Source organism: Otolemur garnettii, unplaced genomic scaffold (genome assembly GCF_000181295.1).
Source record: "Otolemur garnettii isolate 467f Iridium unplaced genomic scaffold, OtoGar3 scaffold00252, whole genome shotgun sequence".
NCBI classification, from domain to species: Eukaryota; Metazoa; Chordata; class Mammalia; order Primates; family Galagidae; genus Otolemur; species Otolemur garnettii.
Window position 1 is genome coordinate 1,051,958 of NW_003852647.1, and position 14,168 is coordinate 1,066,125.

General features: G+C 39.4%; 2 protein-coding genes across 2 annotated transcripts in view; both read left to right on the forward strand.

Annotated features, from left to right (window-relative positions):
- ADGRG4 (adhesion G protein-coupled receptor G4) overlaps nucleotides 1-4,038 on the forward strand; it is a 187,172-nt gene extending 183,134 nt beyond the window's left edge. Inside the window, exon 24 of the mRNA XM_003802663.2 lies at nucleotides 3,925-4,038. Within this exon, the coding sequence (XP_003802711.2) occupies nucleotides 3,925-4,038 (114 nt within the window). The remainder of the gene's footprint in view (nucleotides 1-3,924) is intronic.
- A 1,881-nt stretch (nucleotides 4,039-5,919) lies between these two features.
- BRS3 (bombesin receptor subtype 3) lies at nucleotides 5,920-10,321 on the forward strand. Its single transcript, XM_003802654.2, has 3 exons — nucleotides 5,920-6,499; nucleotides 8,074-8,425; nucleotides 9,856-10,321. The coding sequence occupies exons 1-3, from the start codon at nucleotides 6,069-6,071 to the stop codon at nucleotides 10,261-10,263; spliced, it is 1,191 nt and encodes a 396-aa protein (XP_003802702.1). The 5' UTR covers nucleotides 5,920-6,068; the 3' UTR covers nucleotides 10,264-10,321.
- Nucleotides 10,322-14,168: the final 3,847 nt, after the last annotated feature.

Genomic DNA, 14,168 nt, shown 5'->3' on the forward strand with positions numbered 1-14,168 from the left:
ACTTTTTGTCCAGGCAAATAGGAAGGCACTCTGCTTAGCTTGTAGGGAATTTGTGCAAGTTTTCAAAGCCCATTATTTGAAAAGGAGTTTTATGCGAAAACATGCTGCCATACTTGATGTGGGTTAAGGATTTGTAAGGATTGTGTGATACAGACAAAAAGCCGAGACAGAAGTTTGTCGTCTCCACAAAATTTTTAAAAATTTTCAAACTCAGAAAAATGCCACCGTAAGAGCTACTAGTATGATAACATATTTAATAACAAAAAATTAAAGCAGTTTTCCGATGGTTAATTGGTTCAGCAATGTATAGAAAGCACCGCAGACATAAGTTTCCCTGAAAAAAACCAGGGGGGCTATTTCTAAAATTCGTTTGTCTCAGTAGGCTATAGCTAAGTGAATTGAAAAAATTAGAAAATCTATAGGATGAAGTTTAAGGAGTGAAGCTACTAATTTTAAGTGATATGCTTTGGTGATGGATGACAACACTGACGCTGCAAATACCACTCAACTTGCCATTTTTAGTAGAGGTACTTACTGGTGATGAATATAATGTCACTGAAGAAATGGCTTCTTTAGCGCCATTAAGACAATTAAATCAAGAGATTTATATGAAGCAGTAAAATATATATTAAAGTGATTTTCTTTGTCCATTGTCAACATATCTGGTATAGTTACTGATGGTGCCCTAGAGATGGCAAGTAAAAGGAAGGGACTTGTAAAATTAGTAGATGATGATGCAATTACTGCCCCAAACTCCTGTTTGATGAAGTGTCACTGTATAGCACATCAAGAAAATTTATGCACAAAAGCTTTAAAAATGGATCACGTCATGCAAATCGTCCTCAAGACTGAATTTCATAATGGCCAAGGCATTGAATCACCGCCAATTCCCGGAATTCCTTAAAAGTGTCGATGCTGACTATGGAGACATCATTTACTTTTTGGAAGTAAGACGACTAAGTGGAGGCCAAATGTTGAAAAGATGTTACAATTGGCAAAATGTTCCCATTTTTGGTATCAAAAACCAAATTTGTGCCAGAATTTGACAATGAAAACTGGTCTCCAGATGAAGCATCTTTAATGAATTTAACCACTCATTGAAGTGAGTGAAACATGTGGCTGCGAGGTGAAAACCAACTGATTAATACAATGTTTCAAACCATAACAGCGTTCCAAATGAAACCAAAATTATGGCAAGCTCAAATTAAGGCAAATGAAACTGCAGTTATGGCAAGCTCAAATTAAGGCAAACGATTTTGTGTATTTCGACACATTGGCTAAACACAGTCCTGTGAACAGCAAAAAGATATGAAGGCTTGCTTCTCAATTTGACTCAAGAATTTGAAAACAGATTTCAAGATTTCTGGGAAAATAATCAATATTTTTGTGCATTTGCAAGCCCATTTCAGTCAACATAAATGTGTTACCTGCCAATTTTCGAATGGAATGCACAGAGCTGCTATCCACATTCGACCTGAAGAAAAAAATGATCCTATCTCTTTGGGTCCTATCTATAGGTCCTATCTTCCCAGAATCAAATCTCCCTCACTTCATAATCTTGCCTTATTCATGTCATCACTTTTTGGCAGTACCTATATTTGTGAGCAACTATTTTCAAGAATGAAGTCCATTAAGAGTAAAATTAGAACCAAAATACCCGATGAGTACTTTGAGAACTCACTGAGAAATGCAACTGCTTTCTTTGAACCAGTTATTGATGCATTAGTTTCTCAAATACAATGTCAAATATCCCTCTTGTTTTATACCACCCACTTTTACTTTTATAAAAAAATTTTAAAGGTGTTTTATTACTTAGATATGTAGATTTTATATATTAGTGATAGCAAGCTTGAGACCTGCTTGACAATTTTAAAAGACTCTCTGAATGAGACGTTGCATAATTAGGATTATGATGTGAGGACGTTTTCACTTATCTGTGGCAGTGATTTCATGAAAATTGTGCACGAACCTTTTTTTTTTTCTTTGCTCATCAGCTTTCGTTAGTGTATCTAATGTGTGCCCGAGACAATTCTTCCAATGCGGCCCAGAGGAGACACCCCTGGTTTACACGCTCACCACAGATGTATACTGGACAATGAGCATGTGAGATAAGAGTTAGCCGAGCAAGCATACGACGCACTCTTAAAACAGCAAAATGGAAAGTTTTCATCCCAAGATTATTATATGCACTGCTCCTGATCAAAGGATGCCGCACTGTGAGTGGTTCCAAGGTTGCTCAAGAAGTAATTCACCATAAACACAAGCGTCTGGATGCTCTCTGTAACCACTTTGAGCGCCTCTTGTAATTGCAGAAGTCAAACATAATTGTATTTACCTTTTATTATAATTTTAATACAGTTTTTTCATTTTTTAAATGTGTATACAATTTTTGGCAAGGGGTGTGTGTGTGTGTGTGTGTGTGTGTGTGTATGGAGGAGAGCCAGCTCCAGCTCCAGCTCCAGGGAGTTTTTGTTTTGAGACAGGGTATTGGCCCATTACCTGACTAGAGTACAATGACATCATCATAGCTCACAGCAACATCAAACTCCTGAGTTCCAGTGATCCTCCTGCCTCAGCCTCCGAGTAGCTGGATCTACAGGTGCATCCCTGGCTAATTTTTCAATTTTTAGTAGAGACAGGGTCTCCGTCTTGCTCAGGCTGGTCTTAAACTCCTGAGCTCAAGTGATCCTCTGGCCTCAGCCTCCCAAAGTGCTGGGATTACAGGCGTGAGGCACTGCATCTGGCCTCCAGGAAGATTTTTGATGTACTTATTTCAGCATAGAGTACTTTATTTTTTTTGCACTTTTGGCCAGAGCCAGGCTTGAACCCGCCACCTCCCGTATATGGGGCCAGCACCCTACTCCTTGAGCCACAGGTGCTGCCCAGCATAGACTACTTTTTACTTTAATGAAGACACACAGAAATATCTCTTGGACATCAACATCAGTACAAACCATGATCCTCCTGAACAGAAATGGTTGTCAGAGTGTGATCTCGACCAGCAGCATCCATGCCACCTGGGATCATGTTAGAAATCCACACCCAGATCTACCAAAGTAGCAACTCTGGAGGTGAGACCCAGCACTCTGGGTTTTGATAATCCTTCCTGCTGATTTTGATGGATGCCAAAATTTGCACTCCACTGTCCTGTTTGACGGATGGCTGAGAAACTTGGAGCCGAGTTTGCAGCCTTTCTCTAGCGACTGTTTTCTAATCCCCCTCCCCTCCTCCTTAAAGGCAGACAGGTGCTCATCAGCACCCTTAGGTCCCCAGCTCCTTGAAGATTTAAAAAAGATTTTGACAGCACTAACTGAATCGGGCTGAACCAGAAAACCCAACTTCAAAAAATTGGTAATTTGTTTCTTCTATATCCATTAAATACTTCTTTTGAGTTAAAAACTCATATGATTGTACTACAATTGCTTAATCTATACCAAGTAGTTGATTTTGCAAATCTTGGATGATAATACTGGCCACTTATACACCAAAAACCAGAAAATAAAAAGAAATGGATTTCATTATTTAGTATAGGCTAAGTGTCCTGTAACTTTACTTACAAATTATTAATTAGACATGATGCATTTAACTTATCTATTAACATCATGAATTGCTGGGTAGCCTGGAAATCCCTTGTTCTTTGGTTAATAGAACATTCAGAAAACCTAAGTCTGTGATACCAAATGAGCAAATATGGCTCATTGTCAAGAACTGTGTGTTTCGCGGTTCTTGTCACTGATTGTTAACCTTTCAGAAGCCAGAATGAATCTGTTTCATCTCAGCTCTATTTCTGAGTATTTGTGAGACCTCGGGTGAGATACTGTCCCTCTCTGGATTTCCTTTCTGTCTCTGCAAAATGAGAACATTTGATCTCATCATCTCTAGGGTCACTTCCCTCTCTGATATTCTGGGATTCTGTAATTCTAGAGACCCAAGACCCCCCTGCTCCAATACTACTGCTCTCTCCTGACCTCTTCTGACCAGAAGGAAGGGGAGAAGGAAAAGCACGCCAGCGGCCGTAGCCTGCTGAAGCATGACTGAGATCTTGGGAATTCAGCTAATCTTGGGAATCACATGCAGTTCTGTGTGGCAATCAGTTGCTGTGTTAATTGGGAGATACTGTTTGCTCTTTGCTGAATGATACGCAGGAATCCCTGAGAGATGGTATCATTAGTTTGGTGAGAACAAGATGTGGACCATCAGAAGCCCTTGTCTGTACAGACCATCTTAAAGAGCCATCCCCAGTATAGAAAATTACTTAAATGTATACACATCAAAGCTTGGAGATTTGGGTTTATGCAAACTCTCTCCCCTCCTTATTCCCATTAAAAACAGTTTTTTAGCTGAGTGGTGTAAGCTGCAGAGATAATTTTATAAAGAGTGGAAGACAAGTGTGCATGGGGGGGGGCTCAAACTGATACAATTTATTCACTTCACTTTATCTGCAGAACTGATTGCTCCAGGTCTGTCAGTATAAAGAGCAACTTTTAGGGGGCAGCACCTATGGCTCAAAAGGGTAGGGCACTGGCCCCATGTGCTGGAGGTGGCAGGTTCAAACTCAGCCCCAGCCAAAAACTGCTTAAAAAAAAAAAAGAGCAACCTTTGTCCTGCCCCCTTTTGCTCACCTAGCCAAACACTTTGCAACTTTACATTTTACTTCCCAGGCAATGTTCCAAGACAGCTATATTTATAAACACCTCACTACACTAAATTTCTCCTAGCTGAAAGATTATGCATTACAGTTGGTAACTTGGGAGAATATTTCTCAGCAGGTTAACTGCCTTCAGACTGCTCCCAAACAACACCCCACCACACACACACTTGTAAAGCACATGCTTACTTTTTCTGCAAAATAGGGCTTTTCTGGCTGGTACTAAGGTGATTGCTTTAATTGTCTACTTCCTTCAGATGATGTACACATCATTACCATGCCTATCGTCTCCAGAGTCATCTACGACATTTCATCATCAGAAAATGATGATTTTCATTGCTAAACTTTTTGTGTGTGTGTCAGGACCTCAAGCAGTGTCATTCTGTATTTTGTTTTGAAATACGGTGGGTTCATTTTAACCATTTCTGGAGAGAGAAACCCTAAATGACTGTTTTTTTAAAATGTGGCATTAGAGGGGGAAAGGGGAGGATCTCACCTAATATGCACAATGTGGCGATGTTCAGCACGTCCCCTGGGTGAAGAGCTGAACTACAACTTGAACTTTACCTTGGAAATGAGAACCCTAAACATTTGCACCCTTGTATTAATTTGGAATTTACAGAAACCAGACAAACAGTAAAACTGGTGTTATTAGCACACTTAGAGACAAAGCAACTGGTGGTTTGCCTGGATTTTTCATCTCTTAAAGGTTGCTTTGATATTGTACAGCACAGCTCTGGTAATAAGCACAGAGTTGGGAATTACCATGTGACAGAGTAGGTATTAAGCCTAGATCACCTGAATTATTGCTCCTTGGAGGTGACATCAGCCCTGTCAAAGCATGAATGATTTGTTGCTTCAGATCTCTCTGATATTAAATCTTGAGAAGTGGATTCAAGTTCGCCACGCTTCAAGGGACATCTACACTTATTTATCATGTAAAAGAAAATGCATGAGACCACCACGTGATTGCGGGGGGGGCAGTAATTAAGGTTTTTTCGGGAAAAAATCGACAATTTCTATATGGACCACCGTAGAGAGATATGAAAGCAGGGTGATTCTAATAAACAATAAGATGACTTAATGATGCCTAATTAGCCCAAATATTCCCCACCAGGATGGAACAAGCAACTGCAGAGCATTTCCCCATCCCCCTCCCTCCCCTGAAGTCAGGACACGCCAATAAAACTCCTCCACCTCCCACTCTTCTGTGCCAGATCGGTAAGCATTTAGCCAAGCATGCTGGGAGACACAGAACAACTGAAGGAAAGGAGTATCCGGATGTCTTGGGTTTTCTTCCCATTCTGTTCTGTTCTGTTCTCCTAGCACCATCTCATTACTAGACGTAGGCACTAGACGTGACAATCAACTGCATTTGAACTGAGCAGAAGAAATATTGAAGACACAGTCTTCAGAAGAAATGTCTCAAAGGCAGCCTCAATCACCTAATCAGACTTTTATTTCAATCACAAATGACACAGAATCAAGCTCTGTGGTTTCTAACGATACCACAAATAAAGGACGGACCGGGAGCAACTCTCCAGGAATAGAAGCATTGTGTGCCATCTATATTACTTATGCTGTGATCATTTCAGTGGGCATCCTTGGAAATGCTATTCTCATCAAAGTCTTTTTCAAGACCAAATCCATGCAAACAGTTCCAAATATTTTCATCACTAGCCTGGCTTTTGGAGATCTTTTACTTCTGCTAACTTGTGTGCCTGTAGATGCAACCCACTACCTTGCAGAAGGATGGCTGTTCGGAAGAATTGGTTGTAAGGTGCTTTCTTTCATCCGGCTCACTTCTGTTGGTGTGTCGGTGTTCACGTTAACAATTCTCAGCGCTGACAGGTGGGTTTCTTTTCTCTGTTATATTTGTCAGGATGTGAAATTAGGCAAAAAGAAAGGAAAGCTTGTACTTAGCATTTACTGGCTACTATTCTGCTTTCTCACACTGTGTAACCCGGAGGTAAGATCGGAAAATTGGGTGGCATTTTAAATAAAAGTTGGTGTGGGAACGTTAAAATTCTTGTGTTAGCATCTGAGGAGAGGTTGATATTGTATGCTTTAGGGGTAATTTATTCTTTTGGAGCGTAATTGTTTGCATGAAAGAATGCTGAATGGTGTTTTTATTTTCCTCTAGTTTATTAAGTAAGGCAAATTGTTCCAGGTGTAAAGGAAAAATTCATGCTTTATACATCAGTGCAGCCTAGTGGTGCAATATAGTCAACATGGGAACATCGGCATAGGGGTGAAATTGACCACATATGCATTACTGTATATCGGAAGGATGGTAAAAAGCTTACAAGCATCTAATTTATTTACAATTCATCAAATTAGCTAATGGCAGAAAAATGGTGAGATTTTCAGCTCCCTGGTAACTCAGTATCATATCATCACTTAATTCTATTTGTCTTCTCTATAGGTATTTAATGACTTTATCCTTTCCGGGGAAATAAATTAATCCTGCTTGACTTTCAGAGCTCTATGGAAACAGCGTGTAAGAACCTCTTGCAGCCAGGGTGTTCAGACTCCGTGTTAGGATATTTTCAGTCTAAGTACTGTGTTTTTCTGTGTTCCTATCGTAGAATGATAACTGTGAAAGCATGAAAAAAAATTGAGGCTCCAAATGTTAAAAATGATGGTTTAAAAAGCCTGCAAGAAGCCTGTAAGTAATCAATGCCTGTCAGTGCCAGAAGGAATAGCTTCTTCAGATTCTGTATGAGAGGAGGAAAAGCTTTTCCTGTGTATTTTTTGAATTTTGCTTTGCTGGTCTTATATTCTATTTGAGGGCAAACTCGTTTAAAGGCTGTAGATTTTAAGGTGGATTTGTCTGAATGGGAGGCATCTCTGCACCGGCAAAGAGCTTCTGATTACACCCTTGCCTTGCTCTAAATCTGTTCACCGATCGGCTTGGGCATGGAATTAGCACTTATGAGTGGGGAAGAAATTAACCCTCTCCTCTTTACTGTGTAACCCCCTGGAATTCTTTTCTAGGAAGGTTGACGGCTGCTCACTCATGAAGAAAGGAAAATTAATTCTGTTTAACATCAGTCATTTATACAACAAGGAGGTCTTTTAGAATACTTAAGGTAACACACAGGTAGTGAATTACTCTCAATCACACATAAAATCATGCCAAAAAAATGCTTATTTGCCTAAATAGAGGGTCTATACATAAAGTTGTAAAACTGCAGATTTGGAATATCTCATAGGAGTGAATAAGGGGAAAAGATTAGCATAAATAAAAATACTGGGATGTATAATGTGTATTTGAAACCATAACCATTTCTAGTTGGTTAATGTTGATTCCTATACATACAGATAGGAGGCAGAACTGGATGAACACTAAGGTCACTTCTAACTCTGAGATTGTATAATTTTCATATTTATTTGAACCTCTGCCTCTGATTACATGTTTCCAGATATAAGGCAGTTGTGAAGCCCCTTGAGCGGCAGCCCTCTAATGCCATCCTGAAGACTTGTGCAAAAGCTGGCTGCGTCTGGATCGTGTCTATGATATTTGCTGTCCCAGAAGCTATATTTTCAAATGTTTATACTTTTCGAGATCCCGACAAAAATACAACAGTTGAATCGTGTGTCTCTTATCCTGTCTCTGAGAAACTCCTGCAAGAAATACATTCTCTGCTGTCCTTCCTAGTGTTCTACATTATTCCACTGTCCATTATCTCTGTCTATTATTCTTTGATTGCTAAGACTCTTTACAAAAGCACCTTGAACATACCTACTGAGGAACAAACCCATGCTCGCAAACAGGTATGTATCAATCAGTACTCATGCAAATGTAGTTTAAATTTTAGAAGTGAAATGCCTACTTTTGCACAGTGAGCAACTGTGTATTCTCCTATGTATACACACAATAGCAGTGTAGTATTTTGCTTGGGAGAATACCTTCCCTCTTCAGTCCCAGCTCTATCTCATACTAGCTGAGCAATCTTGAACAACCTACTTAACCTTTCTGTGCCTCTGTTTTCTCACCTGTAAAACAAAGGGGAGGACTTAGGTGATGCAGATGCGTTAGCCTAGTTCCCAGTGCAGAGTAAGCATTCAATAGATGGTGGGATCACTATGAGAGAGGGGACAACTGGAGTTTGGGAGTAGTCAAAAGTTTTTATCCCTTGTGATATTAAGGAACATTGCATGAAGTCAGACTATAAAGCAAGTCTCATTTGGTTTAGAAAGCATGACGGAATAACAGAAGTGCATAGCATGTAGACCTGGCAAGAACCCCATAACATTATTCAAAGCCAGCCACTTACACACAAACACACTGGGGGAGGGGGGTGTAGTGCCAGTAGGAGAGAACACAGTGACTCACGGAGGCTTGATTAAGACCATTGCCAAGAGCCAGGAGTGCTCTCCCCCCATAAATAGGGACAGAGAAAAAGGGATGGTGCCAAAACATAGTTCCATCATTTTTCAAAAGATTTTAAACTCTTGAGAGATGATTCCATTCACCTCTTGATTAGTACACAGCTGTGCTTTTTTTTTTTTTTTAAAGCTAGTCCGTTTAGTTGGTTCCACAGTAGTGCCCGAGAGGCTGAAGCAGTGCATGTGTCTGTAACTGCTCATGTAGCTGGTTATCTTTGCTCTATCTCCCTGCCCAGGCTATGTATTCACCTAACCCGACTAGTTTCTCTTATTAATAGATGTAGGTAGAGTTATTTTCACATAGAAAGGACAGCAACATGAGGTTTTTATTCTTTTGACTGTATGGTTAGAATTCCTATAGAGTAACAACAAGTTTTTAGATTAAAACCAATTTTCAATACCAACTTCGCAACTTTCATAAACCTCAGAAGAATATTCTGACCTAGTCAGCCTCTCCTGATGCAGTCTATATTTTTAATTGAATTAAATCTGGGAGAATTCCACTACATACCCTGAGTTAACTGGAGACATCCTAGAGTATCTCCAAATCCGGAGTTGGGGGTGTCTCTGAATTAGAATTAATGAAGCCAAGATCATGGGTAACCATGCCAATTAACTTGCTGATTTCTGTAGCCAAGGGCTGACTTCCTGCACATCCCAGCCAGTTAGCACACAAACACATGTTCAAAGGGAAACCAATTTGTTAATTTTAACTGTAAAATTCTATGTAAATCTAGAGGATGACTTTTGAAAATCTCTGTCTTCTAAGTGATTTTGTTGCTGTTGTTGTTGTCACCATTTTCTTCCCCCTATAGATTGAATCCCGGAAGAGAATTGCCAGAACGGTCTTGGTGTTGGTGGCTCTGTTTGCTCTCTGCTGGTTGCCAAATCACCTCCTGTATCTCTACCACTCTTTCACTCATCAAACCCATGCAGACTCCTCTCCCGTGCATTTTATTATCACCGTTTTCTCTCGGGTTCTGGCTTTCAGCAATTCTTGTGTAAATCCCTTTGCTCTCTACTGGCTGAGCAAAACCTTCCAGAAGCATTTTAAAGCTCAGCTATTCTGTTGCAAGGCTGAGCTGCCCGAGCCTCTTCCTGCTGACACCCCTCTTAACAACCTGGCTGTGATGGGCAGGGTCCCGGGCACTGGGAGCACACAGGTGTCTGAAATTAGTGTGACCCTGTTCCCCGGATGTAGCGAGAAGGAGGACGTAGTCTAGCCTTTCAGTCAAAAACGGTATTTCTCCTCCCAGCGTGTGTACCCAACCCTAAATTGTGCATAGGTGTGTGATGTCCAGACTTTTGTTGTTTGTGAATTGTGTTGAAATCTTAGAAGGATCCCTGTAAGTAAAAGATAAACTTTGATTTTCTTCAAAGTATAATCAGTAATGTTATGGGGCTTTCTAAATAAAATGAAGCCCCACCAAGTACAGAAAGGCAAATTTGTCAGTGAATTGTAAGGGAGGTTGAATAGGAAAGGTGAATTAAACTAGATGAAAATTTAAAATCTAATTTGTTTTCATCGCATTTGTGATGCTTCTAATTTCTCATATGCTCAAGTGATTGGCATAAAATCGTGTTCGTATTTATTATGTAGTATAAATCTAGAAATACTCTGTATAATGTATACTCTGTGAAATGGGGATCAAAAAAGAACAAATGTCTGTTATGCACTTTTCTTAAAAAAACTAAACCTTCACAGATGACTGCCCTTTTCCATTAATCTCTACCCCATTGTAACTAAATCTGTTACAAAATGTTTTGGGGTCAGTAAGGGTACAGGACTAAGGATCGGGGACAGAGTGCTTGCCTTACTTGGGTCAACACTTACTGACTTACTGTTGTTCTACTTACGGCTGCCATTAATTAATGACTGGGCAAAGTTATTGTTCAAAAATATTGTGAAGAACTTGCCTCTTCACAGGCAGAATAAGTGGCCACATTTATGGTGTCATTTTAGGGTTCCAGAGGAGGATCGCTGTTGAAAAATCTGCAAACCTGTCAGTGTCTGAAATTCTTCTCTTAAAGAAATTCATTTTTTTTTCTTTTTGGTAAGCAGTGCCCTCTTTCTAAAACATGCAGAAGTACCACATGAAATTCCTAACACCTGGGTGTGCAGTGCTTATCAAACCATCTTCCTGCTTGATGGGTGCCTAAATCCTGTAAGAATATGACCTAATTAATCTCTACCCGTGGAAATCAGATGGAAGGTTCTGATTTTCTGTCCTTTGCTTCTATTTGCTAACGCTATGATCTTGTTAATTGTTGTTATTTTAAAAAAAACCTGCTGTCAACAGATGTGTCAGATTTAGATTTGTGATTTCAGAAAATGTTTTTTGGAGAAAATTAAAGCATATGTTTGGCACTATAGTTACATCTGTATTTAAAAAAACTTGGTGTTTGAGTGTGCTTTTGGTAGTTTTGAGCTTTGTTTAAATGACTTGTGTAGTAGTGAACTTTTGCTAATGATGTGGCTCAAAAACAGAATACATATTAACACTAGACTTTAAGTTTCTGTAAAATTCATTTATTTAAAGTGGGGGTGCCGATACTGTATTAGTATTGTTTTAAAGTGGACATTGTAAAAAATGGGGGGGAAAATAATATGAAATAAAGTTTTAAATGGCTTTGTGTACGTTTATATTCTAAAAACAACATTTCTAACAGACTGTGAGAATCTATTTTAATTCCAAAATTTAAGTTATTTTCAAGTTACAGAATCCCAAAATATTTTTATTATTTTCCCCACTCTGGGCAAAAATTGTATCTTTACTCTCTCATAAATATAACATTTTAAAAATAACTTGATAAATGTACCAGATTACAAAAGCTAAGAGATCCTTTTAGCAATTCATGAAACTGAATCTCAAAGAAATTCCTTTTTTTTTTCATTCTCAGTAATCCCTAGGTGACTTAGGGTTCTAATGTAAAATAATTTCCTAAGAGGCTTTATATCACATCAGCCATCTTCCATCCATAGTCAGAGAAATGGGCTTAAATTCATGGCTTTACTTTGATTTTTTTGAAGAAGGGGCCTCTCTTTTAACAGATTATTCTTGTCAGGGCTAAGAGATAGGCCCGAATATTTACAATTTCATTCACACTGACTATTGTGATGTCAGAAATGTTCCTATGAAAGATACCACTTTTTTGGAGAGAGTCCTAAATGGAAAGAGAGGTGCATCATGGGCAAAACAAATTGTATATATGTCATAATTTTACTCAGGGTCTTCCCTGATCCAAGACTTATAAAATATGGACCATAATACAGTAATACACTAGAAAGCAAGAAAACATGATCACAAAGTTAGGAATAACCAAACCATCCAGCGGGCAAGTCTTCATCATTATAGGTAAAAGCACTACAAAATATTTAGCACTGGAATATCTGCTGGAAATAGCAAATTAAAGCTTAAGGAATTTCTGCAGTTTGAACTACCTTAGGCCAGGAATTCATTGATATTTTTGGGAGAACAACAAAAGCCTTTTTTTTTCTTTCCACTAAGTCTGGAGATTATAGGACATGGGAATAGGAAAGTTCCTGAACAGAGTCGGCTTGAAGGGGACATTTTTAAAAAGTCTAGTTTGGTGTAGTTTAGTAATTTTCTAGAAAGAGTTCCTAGGCCAGGTAGGTTCCTTCTCTAGCCAAGCAGCTTTTATAGGTTAATATATATGTATCTATCAAGAAGTGTCACCACCTATCAGCCCAGGAATACAACACAGATCACCCCTTACAAAGGTTCAAGAGAGAAGAATGAAGTAGGTATTCTGACAGAAGCCAGATGTCTAAATTCCAAATAGTTCCTTTTCCAGGTCCAGCAACTCCTCACGCAGCCCATCTATAGGGTATCCCAAAGGTCGCCTATAAAGTAACCATGCATAAGGAAAATGGGAAATTATAGCTAAATGTACCTTTATTTATAAAATATTGTGGTGCTGGAGTTCTGTGGTATATTGGCTTCTTTATTTACAAAATACTGTGGTCCTGGAGTTCTGTGGTATATTACCACATCTGGCTTCAGTGGTATATTGTGGTCCTGGAGTTTCAGAAGCCACCCTTATCTTTATAGCTCTCCTTTCTGCTGTTACCTCAAGTGTTTCTCAAACCAACAAAAAATCTTGAAAAAGACAAGTAACAAAGACAGAAATGCCAGATTACCTCAGCTACTAGGGAAATGAGAACAAACAGGAACCAGGCCTCAAAGAGACCACAGCATTGTTAAAATAGGACTGTCAGGTCTCATTGCCAAACAGAATGCCACTGCGGGTACAAATGTGCTTAGCTCCCACGCTGTTGCTCCACTGGTACAGTGACTCAGTGACCCTCCTGAGTGACTGCTCCTCTCAACCCTGGTTTCAAATGATTATTTGTAAACAGAGGCTTTTTGAGCAAGTACTGATAAACATAATCCACATAAACAAAGTGAGATACTCAGTAAGTTTTTAACGTAAAGGCAGTCCAGAGACCAGCAAGTTTGACAACTGTTCTCCAGTATCCCCTACCTCTACCCGCGAATCATTTGCCAACCATCCTGTGATCTCTGAGATGTGCCTGTCTTGTTGACTTCTGAGTTGCCAGAGCCTAGTGCAGTACCTTGCACTTAGGAGGGGCTCAATATCAGCTGCTCAATTAAAAAAAATATGCATCTCTTAATTTCAAGCAATGTTAATTTCCTTTAAAAAATGTTGCATTATTACTTTTAGCAATGTTAATTTCTAAAAGCAAAGTTCTGTTTTGAGAAAAAGCATACTGTGTCTTTCAAAAAGGAACACAGAAAAAATACTCCGGGAACACAGGCGAGTGGATAGCCTGAGCTACCAGCCTGAGCAAGAGCGAGGCCCAGTCTATAAAAAAAAAAATAGCTGAGGGTTGTGGGGAGCGCCTGTAGTCCCAGCTACTCGGGAGGCTGAGGCAAGAGGATCGGATCATTTGACCCAAGAGTTCAAGATTGCTGTGAGTTTTGACGCCATGCACTCAACCCCAGGGCAACTGAGACACTGTCTCAAAAAAAAAAAAAAGAACACACAAAAATAGTTGGTCAGTAAAGCTGGTGTTTACACGTTTGTGTTTAAGTTTCAAGCTTGGAACTTGAGCGCCTGTGAATCCGGGAGTACAAGAGGCGGG

Bases quoted from the DNA above. Each gene is read 5' to 3' on its own strand.
- BRS3 (XM_003802654.2), top strand. From the start codon at position 6,069: ATGTCTCAAAGGCAGCCTCAATCACCTAATCAGACTTTTATTTCAATC. The intron at 6,500-8,073 runs GTGGGTTTCTTT...ACATGTTTCCAG, and splicing joins ACAATTCTCAGCGCTGACAG to ATATAAGGCAGTTGTGAAGC. The intron at 8,426-9,855 runs GTATGTATCAAT...TTCCCCCTATAG, and splicing joins AAACCCATGCTCGCAAACAG to ATTGAATCCCGGAAGAGAAT.